This window comes from Melospiza melodia, chromosome 1 (assembly GCF_035770615.1).
Source record: "Melospiza melodia melodia isolate bMelMel2 chromosome 1, bMelMel2.pri, whole genome shotgun sequence".
Classification (NCBI taxonomy): Eukaryota; Metazoa; Chordata; class Aves; order Passeriformes; family Passerellidae; genus Melospiza; species Melospiza melodia.
Genome location: NC_086194.1, coordinates 87,856,605 through 87,876,122, shown reverse-complemented (window position 1 = coordinate 87,876,122; position 19,518 = coordinate 87,856,605). Strand labels below are relative to the sequence as shown.

General features: G+C 37.8%; 1 protein-coding gene across 1 annotated transcript; it reads right to left on the bottom strand.

Moving 5' to 3' along the window:
* Positions 1 to 9,828: 9,828 nt before the first annotated feature.
* BLOC1S5 (biogenesis of lysosomal organelles complex 1 subunit 5) lies at positions 9,829 to 19,470 on the bottom strand. The gene is made up of 5 exons (XM_063160961.1): positions 19,356 to 19,470; positions 18,064 to 18,146; positions 15,835 to 15,964; positions 14,156 to 14,214; positions 9,829 to 11,913 (listed from the first exon to the last, which is right to left on the bottom strand). Exons 1-5 carry the CDS (start codon positions 19,468 to 19,470, stop codon positions 11,734 to 11,736), a joined length of 567 nt encoding a protein of 188 aa, XP_063017031.1. The 3' UTR covers positions 9,829 to 11,733.
* Positions 19,471 to 19,518: the final 48 nt, after the last annotated feature.

The following is a 19,518-nucleotide window of genomic DNA, read 5'->3' as shown; positions in this document are numbered from 1 at the left end:
AGTGTGGACAACAAATCAATTGCTGTTATATAAAATCAATCATGTTATATAAAAAACTCAGTTTCTCTAATCAGTTGTAACAGTCAAATAGATTTAATCCATTTTCTCTCTGCTCTTGGATAATAAAGGAATTTGAATAGATCTATGATTTACTTTGTGCTGTTTACTGTATTAAAAACTTCAGACTCCACACTATGCCTCTAAAACTTTCTCCCTACATACACACCTCTCAAAACTTCATTAGATTTTTGTTGTCCTTTTCCCTTTTCAGTCATATTCCTTCTGAGGAGGAGAAGACTGTATTTAGTAGTCCAAGTACATCCTCTATATCAAGGTTTAATGTTGTTTTATTTTTAGTACTGTTCTTTATTCTTCTCTCAATACCACCTCATTCCCCATATATCTTTGCTTTTCAGCCAATGTGGCATGATGGAAAGATCCTTTATCTCAATTCTTCACAGACACATCTGTGTCCTTTTCCCAGCTGGTTTCAGTGAATTAAAATCCAGTATCTACAAATAGTCAACATTGTTCTCTAAATCACATTACACTGCAATAGCAGCTTCATCATCATGTCAGATTGCCTGATCTTTGTTAGGTGCTTCCATATTTCCTTCTTCTCCTTTCTACATGTGACTGAGTAATTTCTTTGGGGCACGTGTTGATTTTACGATCCCACTGCTTGCGCCTTCCTCCAAATCAAACATTAGAGAGCACCAGCACAAACTTTGGGGGAACTCCACTTAACCTTAATTAAACTCTATGAAAACAACTTGCATCCACCTTTTCCGCTGTAGAGCCTCATACTTTCTACCATAAAGTAAACCAAACTGACCTTTTCATGTTAAAGAAAGAGAAAAAAAATAGGAAAAAAACCCCCAAAACTGTGCAATCCCTGATATAGGCTTGTTGAGGAGAAAAGTGGGTAAAATATAGAAGTTAGAGCTCAGAGGGCATCATTGCTCACTAGGAAGCCAAGCACAAAATAGAAAGGAGAGGAGAGAAATCACAGGAGTGAGCCTTTGGGAGCCTTGAGGGCGAGTCCCACACCACTCAAGGAGGCCATACAAAGGATGGCCACTCTCTTGGTCAGACCAACAACACCTGGCATGGTCAAAGAAGGGACTGGTCATTGCTGAAACATGCACGTCCCCAAGGACCTCATCTCCTCCAAGTCCAAAGGCAGCTGTTGTACCCATTGCCAAGGGTTTATGGAATGCAAAAACCAAGTCATAAAAAAAGGGGAAAAAAAAGGGAGGGAAGAAATGTGCTAAAACTCTCCAGTCCTCCCAGGTATAATTACAGAAAATAACAACAGAAATAAGGTGGCATTTGGCACTTTTGGTGTTCCGAGGTGTTTACTGTTTTGAGTCTCGACTGCGGTAACGTGTAGGATGCATAAACTGTGGAGCTGGCCAAGCAGAACGGGCACGCAACCTACTAATTGGGGAAAGTCTGCCCGGGCATCCGGCCATGGGCTGGCAACACAGCAGCCCCCAGAAAGTCCATTTTCATTTTTTAATAATTATCTGAAACACTGGCTCAACCGCCAATCTAAAAATTAAATGAATATCCATTTCATATGCAAAAACAATGGGTTTTGTTCTGAATACGCATTAGCTTTCATCTCTTCTCCATTTGTAGCACTTAATAGTAAGAAATATATAAAAATAACATAACTTCCAATGCCTTATCTATGTAGTGCTTCCATCTCTACAGTCTGGGTTTTCTCCTTTTCCTTAGTTAAACAGAAGTTACACAGATCCCAGGAGCAAGATAATATACTTAGCACAAAACACAGCTATTCCACCAGCATATTCAGGAAGAACCCCCCACAAAAAAATAACCCAAAAAAGGCCTACAATTCTCCCTGCTACTACACTTGGATGCACAGTAAAGTTACCTGTTAGAAAGAAACACAATTTGAGACCTTTTGTTTCTCTTTCAATTTCATAGAAAATAAATTTGGAACCTTCATGACTCAATTACGTACACACTAAGAAAAGGTGACAATCCTGTTTTCTACATACATTAAAATAATGATAATAAATTCCACTCCTCTCTAATAAATTCCATGTTTTTTTAAAAAAATATATAATAGATTGCCTAAGGTTTCTAGACAACATATTCTAAAATATACTTTATTTCCAAGCAAGCTGACACTTGAGTCCTGAGTCTTATCTAATCTTTAGCTGTTCATTGTTCAGGTCAATTTCTTCTGATCAAAGGGCTTAGCAAAATATCAGAATAGATATTATAAAATACCAAGATATAATGACTCTTCGCTTCCTTAACTCAGCTCTCTGGGACTGTTTTTTCTCCCTTCCTTTTCTTTCTTATGATCCCATAATGGAGTGAGGGTCTGATTCTCAGCCCAGGTGTTAGCTAATTGCACAGGGCCACAAACACTTTGAGTATTAGGTAGGTAAACTACATACTTCTAATTGTGAAAGGTGGCAACCAAAATAATGTTTCACATTGTAAATTATCTGACCTTTCAGTTAAACATCTGCTACTGGCTTAATGGCCACTAATGGTGTTCCAGGAGCAGAAATAATTTACTGCCTTTTGCTCCTTTTGTGTTACACTGCCAACTCAGCAGTGAGCTGAAGTGAAGCCAAAGGGATAGCACTGGTGGAAAGCAGAGCATCAGGTCCTGTGGCAGTCACAGCTACAAGGCCAAGTGAAAAAGGACGAGAGGTGAAGCCTGTAGGGCTCTACCAAAACAATTGTGGAAACATCAGCTTATCACCTCTTTACTATAAGCAAGAGTAGAGAAGGCAAAATGGAAGCTCACCTTCATACATGCTTGTTTATGCATCCAGAGCTATCGGGTAGGAAAGATCTACTTAACAATAAATTAAATTTAACCTCTATTTTTTTGGTTTGTGTAAAAGCCACTGTGACATTTTGGGTGAAAGACAAGTACTCTTATTACCCACCCTTCACAACTATTCATAAAACATGGCATGAGCCATGAAACATGCTGAAGTGTTTTGACCTCATTGCTCATGAGATGCCTTCAGTTTTAAATGCTTGGAAAATGTAGTTTTGAGTTCTGATGAACTAATTAAATCTTGATACAGCAAACGAGATCACATCTTCACTATTTCATAAAACAGAAATAAATAGATAAGTTGAAAACCTCCAACAATAGATTCAATCTGACAAAGATCTAAATAGCACAGGCATGAAAGTTCAGTGGCATGAGAATAGTGATTAATCAGATTTCCTCACCAGAGTTCAGGCCATTATTTGAAAAAGGGACTACTTGCTCCTGTCCTCAAGAAATCATGCCTGACGACAAAACTTCCAGATAAATTCTAGCTGCAGTGACATTCATGTGAATTTTGCTAAAGATTTCAGCAGGAGCAGGATTTTGTCCTGTTTTCCCTGGCACAAACACAACACAATGTGGAGACATGCAAAGCCCTCTGCTGAGTCCAGGTCCTTCTGGCCGAGTGATCCCTTGTAAATACTGAATGTGCTTCAGATGCTGAGTCCAGACAGACTCTGCAGCCTCTGCTGCCGTGCTACAAGTGATCTCACACAGCCCTGGAGCTGGTAGAACTCTGTCAAGTTCTCTCAAAAAATAAGAAAATAAAAACAACTCTAAGGAAGGTTATAGAATATTATACATCTTCATTAAATTAGAAATACCTCCCTTCTTAAGTAAATGGAATTGATACCTTCACCTTTTAAGAATATTTTCTTCATGCTTCATGCAGAGGCAAGAATGAGAGTAAATTCAATTAAGGGCTTCTGGTTTAATACTACTTGATTTTTGATGTGCATTGACTTGCAGTTTCCTTGTTATCACTTCACAAATTTAATAGTGCAAGGCTACCTGTGCTGCCGCCTTGCTGAGATTCTTCATTTTGGATCCAAATATACACTTTTGAGAAGTATTTTCCATTTCCTTGATTATTAAACATGTAAAAGGAGCTCTTCAAAGATCAAGAGCATCAACTCTTTTCTCAGGAGCAGTGTTTCATTTTTTTATATGCCAATATAATTTCTATCATACAGTCCAAATTGCAATCCTCTCTAAGACCTACTCAAGCACAAATTAATGAGTAAACTGAAGATTAACCTGCAAAAGCAATTATTATTATTAAGATCATTAATAAAACAAAACAAAAAGAAGTGGCATAAAGTGAACACAGAAAGCAGAAACAGTGTTTTCTGAGTGACAGAAACTGGACCAAGATAATGCTGGTAAAAATGACACTGAGTTGAAAGAGGTAAAAATGCTTTGTCACCACTCATTTTTTCCCATATGTTTTCCTGGAAGAGCACATTTCTGAGACCATGTCCCTGGCTTTACTTCACAGAGATAAAATGGGAAAAACGATATCTTTATTGTACTTTCCTATCTCTAAATAAATTTGATTTGATAAAGGTACTTGGCCATCAGGTTCCTGTTCCTTCTGTGTGTAATTAATGTGATTGCTAATGAAAGCCCATTAAGAAAGAAGTCTTTGCTTGTCACTGGACCAAGGAGGATGTAAAAACACTTCATTATTCCTGCTCTGAAGGAAAACAATTTGCCACAGCCAGACCCCCTCCCAGCAGTGCCAAGCCCATGGTAATTTATTACCTCTGGATGTCTGATTCCAAGCGAAGGGAACTGAAATGTCATACCTTCATTCACAACACCGTCTCATGGAATTATTTTTTCCGGATTCCTGGGAAGTTGAAATATTTGAGAAGAATATCAGGAACTGTTGTTTTAGCCTGTTTGGTGAGTAGATAATTGCCTTCCAACTCTATTCTTTCAGGAAATGATGTGAGTGTTGCATTGTTCCTAGACAGGGGCAGCAATGTTTTTTAACAAGACACACACATACATATTTTTAAAAGAAACAAAACACAATAAAAACTTGCAGTCTAAGCCACTGTACTGAACCAGACTTTTTAAATCTGGCAGAGATAAGGGGTTGGCCCAGACAGCATGTCCACATTTCACATAACTCAGAGCATTCTTTAGAAGGGATGTAAGCAACACTTTTTGTTGAAGTACAAAAAAAAAGGAGAAATTTCAAACAAAACCTTTTATGATGTGAGAGTAAAAAGCTCATTATGTTAAGTGATATCAAGCATGACCAGAAAAGACCCTAGGGAGAAATTACACTTTCTTTATTGGATTCTGTGGGACAAACCAGCCTGGGAACTTGAAAGCAGAAGGAAGGTGCACGTGGAAATCACATCATATATGAAGAATAATTCCTTACCGTGTGAAAATTATTTGGAAATAGTTTTCAGCTAAGGTTTCTCTTTCTGGCAGCCTTTTCAAAGGGAGCACACTGAGGCAATGACCTACAGTAGCACTGATACAATGGCTGCTGGATAACCTCCTCACAGAGGTATGTGGTCTTAGTCCAGTTACGTGTCAGCAGGGAAAATATAACAAGGACTGAAACTTGTAAGAACAAGGGCTCAGTTTGAGCCTCTTTCTTTATATTGACTAAAGATAATAGTGAAAATTTAACACAGTTAAACTTCAAAAGAAAAAAAGAAAAGGTAACACAGTTAAATTTTCACCATTTTTCAATTCAATTTCATTTTTAATTGAAGTAAAATTGGGCCTAGAAAGGGTGTACTATTTCTTCTAAGGGAGAGGAGTTTAAGGAATAAAGGACATCATGCAGGAACTCTACTATGGCTTTCCATGCTCCAGGTTGACCACCACACATTTCTCCAGGACTTATGTCTTCTAAAAACAAACTGGAGGTAGATTTTTGCATTTAGTAACCGTGTGCTGATGGTGACCACCTCAGCGGTAAATACAATCTTTACAACAACCTGATGAAGGGGGCTGCATTTCCTCCCTATCCTCAACATCTGTCTAAGAAACAAAAGTCAATAATTAGACAGTTTTATTACATAATATTCTATCTGTTTGTGGATGTTTTAAAGGAAATTGTATTTGCTATATCATCTGCAAGTCACAGCTGCAAGAAAGTTTCAAAACACAATGCATCCTGGTCATCCCAAATTTATTATTGTTTAGTACATGTGTATATATTTTGAGATTTGGTGGTTTTGTTTTTTGTGTCTTTTTACAACCAGTGATGGTAGCCAGTGATTAGGCTACTTGTCCTGGATACATGGGTACACAACAATTTTTAAACAAAATGAGAGAAAGGTGCTGTCCTACACTAGATATCTGTGCAGTATTTGTATTCTGTATAAGGTGTCTCAGACTGCAAATTCATCACATTGGCTGATAAAATGAGCCTCTCTAAACTTGTTCAAGACACAAATATCAAAATCCTGTTAGCTTCAAGTACTTTGTGATTCCAGAAAATTTTCCACTCTGGCAATGTATTGCAGGCTGCTTATTCTAAAACAAAAATTGAATCCTTAGGACTTTGAGAGCTTGATAGTTAACTCCTTCTTAGGATTCCAAAAGTTAATTTGTTGTTTGAACCTAAGCTGCTACCTAGGCCTACTGCTGTAATTCTACTTTACAATGTTGAACATTCATTGTTTAGTAAATAAACGATGCTCAATTTTCTTTCAAATCAGTGCATTGGAAGGATGCACAGTATTTCCCATTTATGTAATTCAGCTTAGAAGGTTTCTAGTTGACATAGTAAATATTGGAACATATTTAGAGCCATCTGGAGAGGGGATTTTCAGGAACCGGAATTTATTTAATGAGGGCTAAAAACATCTGGAAAGGACAAACTTGTGTCCACTCATAAAGGACTTCCTATGACCTCAAGCAATCCTGAACTAAATTTCCCAGGGCTAAAGCTACTGAAAAGTGCTGTGCATATTCTACAACACATCGTAGCAAGAGGCATTTTTGCATATCCTGGTTTGGGAAAGCACTGAATAGGGACCATCCCACAAGCTTTCTGAATCAAGTTGGCAAATTTATTTCACAATTAATTTAAAGACAAGTAAAAATGCTTATCCAGTTCCTGCAACATTTCCTGCAGCAAGAACAAAGGTTTGGGTTTTTTTTCCCCAGATTAAAGAATATTGGGACCATGTGTCATGAAATGCTGAATGAATTTGTAGAGTATGTCCATCTCAAAATGTTAGTAATGAGTTCCAAGCAAAAGCCATTAATAGTGCTTTGGTTCCCACTAAATTCCATTACATCACATTTAATGCAATGTCTGATAAAAAACAAAAGTAATAATAATAATAATAATAAAAAAATATATACTCAATTGCAGGTCTCCTTGTATCTACCCAGTGTCTCATTAGTGGGGAAGACTGAGGAAATGCAAGGTTTTAGTTTAAATTAGAGTTTTAAGATACAGTACAGTTGTCTCAAAAGCTCATCTTGAAAGGGTTGTCTTTTTCTTCACCATATAAGAAATGATGTTAAATAAAAATCTGAACATCTATGTTCTGATTTGGCCCAGACTAAGCATAGAAGGTGGCAGACTGAAACTTAGCTGGATAGCTCTACATGACTTCTAGTTAGGAAGTATAAACTTGAGATGAGATTTTCAAAGCTACAGCTTTACACCCTAGCAGGACTTCTGCAAGGTTTTCTTCTTTCTATTGCTCACAATTATCTTGAGTAAATGTGTTCCTACTTTGCTCATTGCTTACATATGAAAGCACCAAGATACTGCATGCAAAATTGTACACTGCAGGACTGGAAGGAACATGGATATGGAGTAATGTACTTCTACAGGATTTCTTTTTACCCCTAGAAAACTCCCTTTGTAAATTGCTTCAAAATAGACTCTGATGCTTTTGACTTCCGCCTTCTCTTCTAAGTGTCTACATTATCTGGATTTTTTAAACAATCTTTGACTATTAAGCTATTTATGAAAGTTGTGGTAATCATTAATATCCTACTACAGCTGCTGCAATTCCATCTTCCTGCAAATTCTGCTGCACCTTGACACACAGACCAGAGCTTGCCTGAGAGAACTGGGCATACTGCATCTTTAATACTTTGAGAAGTCCATTTCATTATAAGCAATTAAAATAACTAATCTGTTTTAAAAATGTGCGGAACAGTAATTTGGTTCAAAAATTTTATTTGTAGAAGATCCCATTTCCTTTTCATGGCACAACCCCCTTCAATAAATTTTTGCATCAAATCTTCAGAAAACCTGATCCATTAAAACCAACAGTAGTGTTGGAATGCAGCTCTTCAAAGTTTTAATTTCCAGCATTTGAGTCTGCGATTATAATACATTTTAATTAGAAGGCAAAAGAACTGCAGACACCATTGTTCATATCAGCAGCAAATATTACATAAATAACTTTAAGTGTCCTGTTCTAATGGGGCAAATGCCACTGGTAAGTAGTCTCACTCTAAAGTATGTGGCTTCATCCACCAAATGTCTTTTACTTACACAGAACACTGTGTAAGTTACTGTGTTACAATTGAACATTGTAAAGCATTTATGTTTCACACCTCGTATAAACCAGGCTTCCTCGTCGTGCTCCTTCTCCAGGCTACACTGACACCTGCTGGGGAACTTCTGTCAGCCTCAGAATCCACATCCTTGAGATTATCATCAGCAATTTTCAACTCGGCAATGAACTGATTCAATTTTCTGCCTGATTATGCCATGTATCTGCTGTATAGTTTGGCTTGTGAAAAAAAACCCCACAATTTTTGAGGAAACATCTAACAAGCCATAAATTATCAGAGAAGATGTGATGTTCCAGTTGTAACAATCTTCCTTTTCTTTAAAATGCATTATCTAGTGTCACCACGGAAAGAAGCAGAGGAAGAACACACGAATCACCCCCTCCCTCATTCCTAGGAATAAAACAATGTGGTAGGCTTTAGATATAAAACACTCCAAGAGCAGTACTTAGCTTTGTTGTTAACATAAGGCGGTTAAAAAAAAAAACAAACCAAACCCTTACATACCTCTTCATTTCCTCAATTTGTTATTGCTCCTAAGCAGGGGCAGATTTCATACAGCAGTTCCAAGGAAGACACCAGCTTCTTGCTACGTGTTTGTTAGAACAGAAAAACTCAGAGAATATTCCAGTGGTTACGTAACATCCAACCCCACTTTCAGTTCCAAAGAACTTTTCAACAAAATAAGCAGCACTAATAGTGAAACAAAAAGTTATACACATAGTCTGGTATGAAAAGGATTGCAAAACTCACCTTTCATACTGGAAGTTAATATTGAGGACCTTTTTCAACTCCTTTGTTGGAATCCAATGCAAACTTCTATCAGGTTTAAGAGGGGCTAAATAAATCCTCAAGATTTTTAAAGCTATGGAATTCAGTGATGTAAAATTGCAAGTATAAGGTGAAACACTTCCTTCATGCACCAATGGCATAAAACCAAATATTAAAGCATTGACTTTTCTATCTCCCAAATAGCCAAGACTGTGAATAACAAAGTCTGGAATTTTGAAAAGAAAGTTGCACTGTGGAGAACTATTGTGTTCAGACAGACCATAGTCCCACTTTGATAAAAAAATTCTGAAGACAGAAATCTTTATCAGTCAGACATACTGAGATAGTATTGGACACATCAGGTATTGGTTGAGATTTTTTTTAAGCATTTGGACAGAAAAAAAGGTTTTCCTATAAATGTTGACAAGCTGCTTCAAAGATGATTAAGCTTTTCCAAGCACCTACAGCATATCATGCAAAAAAGGTGAAAGTTATTAAATGAAATTATTTCAGGAACAGATATTTTTCATTTAGTCCGCACAATAACATTGACAAAGAGGTAGACAGATTTTCAAGAAGTGTGTTTTCAAATGATCTCCAGCATAAAGGATTCTTTAGCATAAAACATCCTGAAAGAGCAACACATTTTCAGTGCTAGTACTTATTAAGCTTTCAAAAAAATCAGGAGCACACATCCCAGGTTTTGGAAATGCCATTTTATTTTCCAGTGAATATCCAAATGTAACACTTGCATCATTGTTTATCAACCATCAAATTGATGAAATACTAAAAGCTCCAGTGCACAGTTAATTAGATATCTAAATCTTAATAAAAAATATCAGTGCAAAAATAAAAATTAATTCAGTATGCAGTTAAATGCATTTTGTTAGAAAGATATTTGGGCTTTGAGCACGTATACATCAAATTATCTGGTAAGAGAAGCCACTTCCAGTCTGTGCTCCAAACAAAACTATTCCACACCCAGTTCTAAAGACAGGCAAGAACTAATTTCTTCTTTTTAAATGAAAAATCTGAGCTTAGTTACAACATTCATCATGGGTACACAAGCTGAGAAATATTACAGAAGTCACCCTCTATTCAGATAGGAGTTGTTCAAAAAAGAGGCTTTCCTATTTTTCATATGTGGGATCCTTTGGAGACATCTATGTTTTTTCCATTCAGAACAGAGAATTAACAACATTCCAGTGTGCCCCGGTGTTAGCAAATCCTCTTTCAGTCCAGATACACAATGATGATTGACGAAGCTGTTGGGACCACGGTAGCAGGCAGAACAGCTTGGCAGGAATTCAGTGTTATTGAAAGAAATCTCATATACTTATTCCATCTCCTCTACTAACTTTAATCACACTATCAACATGCTGCCAGGAATGGAGCCTTGAAACCAAGCCATAAACTTAGACAAGCAACCCTTGTTGGTGTATTACTGCTGCAATACAGGTAAAGTGTAAATTCTGTTTATTTTTACCTGTTTCCATTCTCCATTAGACACCAGCTAAATTATGGAAAGATATTTCCTGCACTAACGGTTAGCTTGCAGCAAATTTCATTAAGGTACTACGTCTCATTTTCCTCGGTTAATGAACTGATTGAGTTAACTTCTTCAGTTGCACTGCTGGTAACTGCAAGTTTGGGATAAAGGAAAGCAGCGCAGGAGAGTATTTCACATATGCTGTAAAAGTTGGTAAGAAAGAAGATCAGTACTACAGGCATTTAACCACTAATCTGCTCATTTGTTATGCTGATAAAGAAACAAAAATCTTCCCTCATTTCTTCATAAAAGTTCTGACAAGCTTATCCTAAGTAAACCAACAGCATGCCAAATATTTAAGGTAAAACTGTACTAGCTATAAAGCTAATACAAAGACTGATATGCTTCTCATGATCACTTTTTTAGCTTGTTTTGGCTTTGCTTAGAACAGTAAAAGAGACTCCTGAGACATTTACAGGGAGAAAAAAAGAAGGAATTGTTGACCAAGCTTACCTTACACATTTTTTGTTAACAAAAACTATTCAAATTGCAACTCTCCTTCATAATACTGAACATTCAACCCAAAAGTTTAAATTACAATTGGATTTAAAACTCTGTTGAGATCTTTCACTGGTTAATCTTCAAAGTAAAACATTCCATGAGACAAGTTTATTTTCTTGAAATCTACAAGCAGAATATAGAGTTTTCCCAGTGACTTCTCAGCTAACTATGGCTGGAATCTATTAACCTACTTTTTGGGAAAGGGCTGTGGCTGCACACCAGGATGGCTGATATTACATTAGTCTCTGTTTTCCCAAATGATATGATACTCTGCTGATGGGAGAGAACTCCAGTTTGCAACTCCCTGAGCTTGATGTAGTCACACAATTTTCAGCTCCAGCTTCCAACAAACAAAGAAATACTGGCATTCCACCTGCCATGAACCAAAAAAGCATAGATAGGCACTTAAGTTGAAAGTATGCAAAACATTTCTTCCCATACCAAGACTGTAGAGGAAATCCTCCTTTTTTCTATCAGCTTCAGCTTTCCAAAAGAGCCTCAATTTAAGTCAGAAGCAACTGAGCATGGCACAAATCCAGCATTATTGAAAAAGGTGTTAAAAAGAAGCGTATTTGGCCAGTTCCTTCTCCATCTCTGCATATTGCTCTTTGAGGCACTCCATCGCCTTTCTGTGCTCTTCGTCCACCTCTGCGCGTTTGTTCTGCTGTTCTCTCATGAACTCCTCCCAGTGAGCAATGCACTTCTCCTCACGAGCCATCATCTTGTCTGCCTGAAGCTGACAGGAGGAAAACAGGAAGCTTTTAACCATCATTTCCATAGTAAAACAGGGGGGTTAATGAGAGCAACACAATGTTAAACTATCTGGAAACTAGCACGAAGACATATGGAAAGGAGAAACTAAAGAGAAAACATTTATTTTTGTATAGCCAATCCAAAACAAGTGGTAAAATGTCTGCAATACTATTAATGTGATTGCATTAGCAATGATGCTATTTCTATAAAATATTATAACAGAGATATTAAATGTTTTGAAACTGGCAGCTAGTGTTTCTGCTTTAGCCAGCTAGCTCTCACTGTGATTAATGTCTTCCTTTATAAATAAGTTAGTTTTCCCCTCATATTTTCCTACTGCTTGGCTTTGCTAAGTTTAATTCCATTCACTATCTTATCTTGAAAAAAAAAAAGTCTAGATATCTAGAAAAAGAGATCCCAGATCATTGGAGAAGGATCCAATGCACATGACAAAACACAATGTAATTCTGTGGATTGCTTGGGAGCTGTATTGACAGTCTGGCCCCCTTATATTACAAGTGCAGAAGCCAAAATAAACCTAGGCAGTTGTTCTTCTATTTGCTCCATGTCCCAGCAAAAAAGAGGATTAATCCTTCTTTTTCTCTCTCCTTTTCAGTGTATCAGCAATAACTGTTTCTGATGTGTGGCATTTTTGTCAACTAAAGGCACTGGGAACCCATTTATGTATTCTTAAACCCATTTATGTATTTTTATGTTTCTGCTGTTCTTCAAGATCACACAGCAGGGGCTAAATAAACGACTTTTTTCAGTGCAGCTTTTGATACACTTTAACGACATTGTGTCAAGATCCATTTTGTTTGCACCCAATACAGTAACATCTCCCGACAAGATACACAAGTGTACACTAACAGTTTGACAGGTGCGCTACTTTGTATTCAACAGGTTTTGAAACATGGAACTTTTGAAACATTTGAAACTTTTTGACACAATTACACATCACCTACCCAAAACTAACAATGCTTTCTGCCAAAATCTCATTATTTTTTCAGAACACATAATTTCAGAAAAGTAAGAAAAAGGTATTTCTCCTCGAGTGGCTGCACTACAATGACAACTTTTACAAGCTACCTACACGTTACTACTCTCATTTGGAAAGTTTCAAGCCAGAAAGTTGTACTATGCAAACTTTAAGAAATGCTATGAATCCTGGATACCTATAACTACTCTTCCACTACACATTAAAAGAAAAAAAAAAGAGTGGAAACATCCAGCTAATATTTAAAAAAAAAAGAACAGTCACCATTCTTACTAAGTGACTGTTCATTTTCTAAGTTATAAATTTCTTATTAAAGTTTTACCTCAAACAAACAGTAGCAGAACTGTAAGAATTTCCTACTCTCCATGAGTATCTGCTCTACTGTCAGACACAAGCAAACTCTGTCAGTGCTCAGACATGTGCTGTTTGCCCAGTACCAGGGCTCAATTGCAACTGGACTGCCCATCTTCATCAGTTGCAAAAAAGGAAAGAAAAACATGACTATCAGCTTACATCCATGAATGCACAGCCTGTTTTCCTTGATAGCCATGGAAATGTCTTTGGTTTTTCCTGAACTAAATTATAATCAACAGCATTTTGCAAGTAAAGAGATAACACAGGAATACAATAAAGAAGTAGGATTGGGAATACATGAAACTAATTTAATGTATAATTTTCCAGGTTTTAGATTTAGAGCACATGTATTTCAAATAAGCGAAGTGTGTAGCCAACTGAAAAGGTTCCAATGATTCGCATGTTCCTATAATATACCTCTTCATTAAATAACCCATCCACAAGTGAAAAAAACACTTCCTTTTCAACAAGCAATATATATAATACGGTCAATGTTCTCAGCTAACTAGGAAAGATTTACATTTCCATTCTGGTAGGTTAGTAGATGTTTTTTGTTCCACAGAAAATAAGCTTTTTTATATTTAACCTTCCCTGTATGTGACAAATTGTTATAGTCTGAGCTAGGAGGAAAAATAAAGCAAAGGAAATAAAAAATAGTTTCCATATATCAGGAGATTGTAGAAAGAGTTAGCTAGATCATTAACTTTGCAGTGAGCATTTTATAAGTGCAGAAATCACCCCAAGAGAAGTTTTACTGCCAGTATATAAGGTACAGAAAAATATGTTTTAAAGTTTATACCGAAGGCAGACAAACTTGCTGTGAAGCACAAAACTCTTAGATCACAAAATAAAAATCCATCCATCTATCCTTTACCTTTCTCGCTTCACACTCCCTCTCTTGGAGTCTATGGATCATAGCATTGGCAGCTTGCACTGAAACAAGAAAATGCAGGAGATCAGTCTGCTGTTGGAAATCAAAGAAACTTGCCTGAAAGGGATTTAGAAGATGCAAGGCTGTTGCAAGGTGAAGATTATATTCCACTGTGTCACTTAACTCTGCCAAGAATCACCTCTACTTGCAGAAAATGCTTCACACTTACAACTTTAACACTTATAAAAGTAAGCAGGCTTATTGCAGAGTTCAACCTTTGTGTGTTCTAGAAGCCAAAAGCAGGAAGGCAGTGAGGTCCTCTTGTGCCCACACTTTTAATGTTGCTGGAGAGCTGGAGTGCACTACTGAGCACCTCAGAAGACATCAAAAACCACTCTCTAGTTAGCAAGTAGAAACAGGTGATCAAACTCTAACTCTTGAGTTAGTTGAGGGTTTTTTTTTTAATTTTTTTTCCCCATCAGCTGTGTATAGACTCCACATGTACATCTTTATGCTCTTTAACATCTTTATGAGTCCATCTCTTTTCTCCCTAAGACTAAGCCTGGGAAAACTTGTCAGTGGAAATAGGAACTGCATTCCTATGCACTTCTCCCCCCTCAACACAGAATTAAATACACTAATTTCCCAAGCAGCAACTGATGCAGTCCTGGACAACTGGCTCACGCTGCTGCTGCTCCAGAGGTCCCTTCCCACTTCAGCCATTTTGAGATTCCATTACTGAAGATGCACTGCACAGCTGGCCATGAGAAAATCAGGGAGGAGCATCGAAGGTTCACCCCAGTTAGGTATTAGGATGCCTTGTTTGCATGACTAAATTGTAAGTTTCAATGTTTTCCTGCAATCCTTTTGGTGTGGAAAGTACCATCTACCATTTGCTACTCTGCATATGCCAGATGTCATATAAATAAGTTATAGGAAATTAAATGCTTATACAACATGCCACACAAATTGTAACAAAATCCACAGTGGCATGTTTCAGCTGCATAAATTCAGCAGCTAAAGCTGTGTACCCACACTCTCTTAGAATCTCTTTTGAAGAAACCATCCTGCTAAATGTAGTAAGGGAAAAAAAGCACATTTAAAAACTAGTGCAAATTTCAAACATTCTTCTAAAATCTGAGCAGTAAAGAAATATATTAATAAGGATGAAACTAAAATTAACATGCAATTACTATTACTTCCCAATTTGTGACTGAATAATGATAATAATAAGAAATTTCATAGCTATACAACAGTAAGTTTTATTTTAAAGGATTTAAGGGAGACAGTATTATGCACTCCTGTGGGAAAATTAAGAAACTTGAAGTTCACATCACAGCATGGTTGCAACAAACCAGGAAACTGAAACTTTTGTCCATGGCTTGAGTCAATGTAGAACACCGTTTCTAAGTGAATATGAAAAGAATGAGCTAAAATAGCTTCTACTTAAACCAACAAAAAACTCTAATGTAATCTTAACAAGAGCTGATTGGCTGGACTACCAAGTATCACAAAACTTCCCTGTTCTTTCCTTTTCAAAGTTGCACAGAAGTGAGAACAAAGCACATAAAGAATAGAAAATTACACAAGAGTGGCAATTTTTTAACAGATTATACTTTGAATCCAAACTACTTAAATTACTCCTCAAAATGATCAAGAGCAATAAGAAGCAACCTGCTTACATCTCTTGAAGGTTTCACTCAGATTGTCCTGCATTGCCTGCTCACACTTTGGAAGAACACGTTCATTTGCATCAAAGATTGTATTTTTGAGATTTTCAAGTACTCGCAGCTCTCGCAGGCCACGTTTTTCCTGCCACAAAAATGAAAGAAAGTGAGTGGCTAACAAGGAATTCCACTTCACAAATTAGAGATGGTTTCCCAGATGATAAACTAATAGCTTTATCTCAAAGACTAGACCATTGTCTATGGAAGTGTCACTCTACTTATTTAACAACAAAGATAAAATTGCCAAAAATAGACAGCAATGTTCCATTCATCACATTAAAACACAAAATATCCTCTGAATGACTCCTCTGGCCCTTGTGAGAAAAGACAGTATCAACTATTTACACACTGTGGGGAAAAATGTCCTGTTGTGTATAGATAATTTACAGCATCTCTAAAACAACAAAGAGCAACAGAGCTTGAAAGCATTTCATTTTTATAACTCAGTTGGTTACTGGGAAATAACACAGTAGTGATTCTGCTTGCTTGATGTCTGACCTTCCATATTTAGTATGGCAGGAGGTGAAAACAACACAAGTAAAATTGTTTTAACTGAAGTAAAGCAATGAAATTGACTAAACAATAATATAACACAAGTCTTCTAGGTCACTACTCACCATGACTAATTACAAGTACAGCAAGATCTTGTTTTATTGTCTAAATTTATGAAATAATCTATTTTTCTGAAGCCACAGCACTATTCCCACTCTGAATTTCACTAGCATTTTACTTTAGATAAAAACTCAACATAAACAAAAAATACTCTTTTACATGAAGTGGGACAGGGATCACCACACCCGTTTTAAAACTTCAGAAACAGAGCACAGGCAAGCAAAACTCCTTAATTAAACAGGTTCCAGATTTCCTGAATGCAAATCTTCATTCCTTGCACACTAGGTGCTAATCATTGAAAAAATAAGCATGTATCTCAAAGTTAGAAACAAATGGAATTTTTGAGTGCTGGTGGTCCTAACCCCACTTTAAAGAAATTCTGAATTGCAAAAATTTAAATAATCCTCTACTTTGCTATTTTCCCCCCATAAAAGTATAAACCAGTAACTAAATTTCAAAAAAAGATCTAATTTGTCTAACAAACAGAACACGACTTCAGGTGAAACGAGACAAATACATGAGTTATCAGCCTAAAGATACAAGTTCTAATTTTGTCCATGAGTTTAACATTTTCCTTCCTATGGAATGACATTTAAAACTATTTACTGTATCCTACAGCTTAGTTAGGGAAAGCAGAGAAAAGAAATGACTTCTGACTCTCAAGCCCATATGATACAGATCTGATGAGAGTTTATTTCATATCCACATTTTGCTAAACCAGCAGAGACAAAATAGACCTGCTTGAAATATAAGCTACAATCTAGGTTGTGGGGGGGTGAGGGAGAAAGAGTTTAATGTCATTCAAACCAGGTCTGCATACTAGAATTTTGAGGTGTAGCTGCATTTTCAGCTACATTTTTAAATTCCACATTCTGTAAGAAAGAAAATCTATACAGAAACTGGTATCCTTTGCTGGCGAGGATTCAAATTTTCTAAACTTTTGCTGCCATCTTGTGGAAACCAAATTACACTTTCCAGGCAAAGGTGTACATAAACACTTCTACACATTCAGTACTTTAGCCTTAATTGCAGCCAATTAAATAACAGTTATTCAATTTTTAACTATTTTATTACTTTGCAAAAAGTGCTCCTCTTCCCTTCCAGTAGTATAAGTTTCTCCTGTGTAATGAAAATAAAAACAAACAAACAAAAAACTGTGCTAGCTGAATCCAGCTGAGGCATTAAGTAGCTTTTCAAAAAGATGTAAACCCATGCTAGCCAACAATACTTTCCTTGAACCAACTGGATTTCTCTAAGATGTTAGGACTACATTATTCTCCAACATCAATATTCTTGCCAGTCTTGTGCAGGAAAAAAAAACAAAAAACGAAAAACCACATCTTCTTTTCAAAAGTTTTAAAAGAAAAAGACCTAAATTACTGCCTTGTTTGCTAAACATGCAGACATATACTACAGGTGTGTTATTTTTGGAAAAAAAATCCACGTCAAACCCTTTTGAAGAAAGTTGTGTACCTGCTATGATATCTAAAAAGATGCTAAAGCTGTTCAAAGTTTCAGACACTGCCAGCCTCGAATACTTCAAATTCTTACTTCATACTTACAAATACTTACTTCAAATTCTTTAACAAAGTAACGTATTTCTCCCTGAATTACTGGTCGGTGATCCAGCAGTCTTGAATAGACTTCCCCAACATCTAGAAGATTAATGAAAGACAGAATTTTAGTTTTTCTCTCACTCTTACACCAGGCAACACAACACAGGCAGCACACTGTACCTCAGTGTGAGGAAAGACTATTGCTCACCAAGAACATACAAAACCAAAGGAGCACCAGAACAGAATTTTCAGAGTAACCTATGTATCCAGCAAACTGCCAGCTTAGATAAACACAACAAACCAGATTCCAAAGACACCTTTCACTATTCCAGATGCCAAAGACACCTTTCTGGAAGGTGAACACTCTCCTCTGCAGCTCAGCACCCTTTGTTTCAATTCTCTTTCTCCTTAGTACAGCTTCCATATCTGATTTTTAGTGCTGGTAAAAGACCAGAGTTAAACACGGCAGCTTAACAGAGATCTACAGAGTAAGTGTGGGAGTCTTCTGCAGCAAGAGACAGAAGGAATCCTCACTACAGAGAAAAACTGTCAGTAGTTTCTTGTTTTCTAGGGCCAGACTTGAAACTGAGTCTTGAAAAAGAGTATTTACTATTTAAATATATGGGGAGAAACAGGCTTGCCTGTCACAAAGAAAAAGCTTGCTAAATTGAAAAGCACTCTGAGAACATAGCAAGTACTGTTTCAAGACATATACAATGTAGTCCCAAAAAAAGACTTTAAGGTGGCACCGCCATCTCAAGGATGCGTTCCCCTGCCCCAGCTGATGGACCTGTCCTGTGGCTCTACTGTATCCACCTGTGTTTGTTCAACACCCTGAATCCCAGCACGTTCAAAACAGTGCAGAACGATTATTTAGAGATTCGGGAAAATCATGACTGCAGTAAATAATGCATGGGCTGAGTACGAACGGTTCAGAGCGCGGATTGACCAAGACAAAACCTGGGTGAACAAGACCAAAAATAAGAACTTCCCAGGAAACTCCATGCCTGTGGCAAGGGCCGCGGTGGCCGACTCGGCTCCCCGAAAAAAAGCCACAGAGACACCCAGGTTCCCAGTTCGGAGAGACGAGAGCCAGCAAGGCCTGCCGGGTGTCCAGCGTTAAACCCCAGCACACGCCCCGCACCTCGGAGGCCGGGAGGCCGCTGGAATCCCGGAGAGAGCGGGACGGTGCTGGGGGTGCCGGCACACTGCGGCCGCTCCCAGGCCCCCGGGCCGTCTCTCCGCCGCTGCCGCGGGGTTACACGGCGGGCTCGGCGCCTCCGCGGGCCCGCACCGCTCCCTCCTTACCCTTGATGATGGGCTGGATCGGGGAGCCGGCGGCCGGGGAGTCCCGTCTCCTGTCGGCGGGCGGCGGGGCCGCCGCGCTGCCGCGGCCGGGGGACGCGGGGCCGGCCCCGCTCATGGCGCTCGGCGGCCCCGGGCAGCGCAGCCCGGGCCGCCCCGGCCCTGG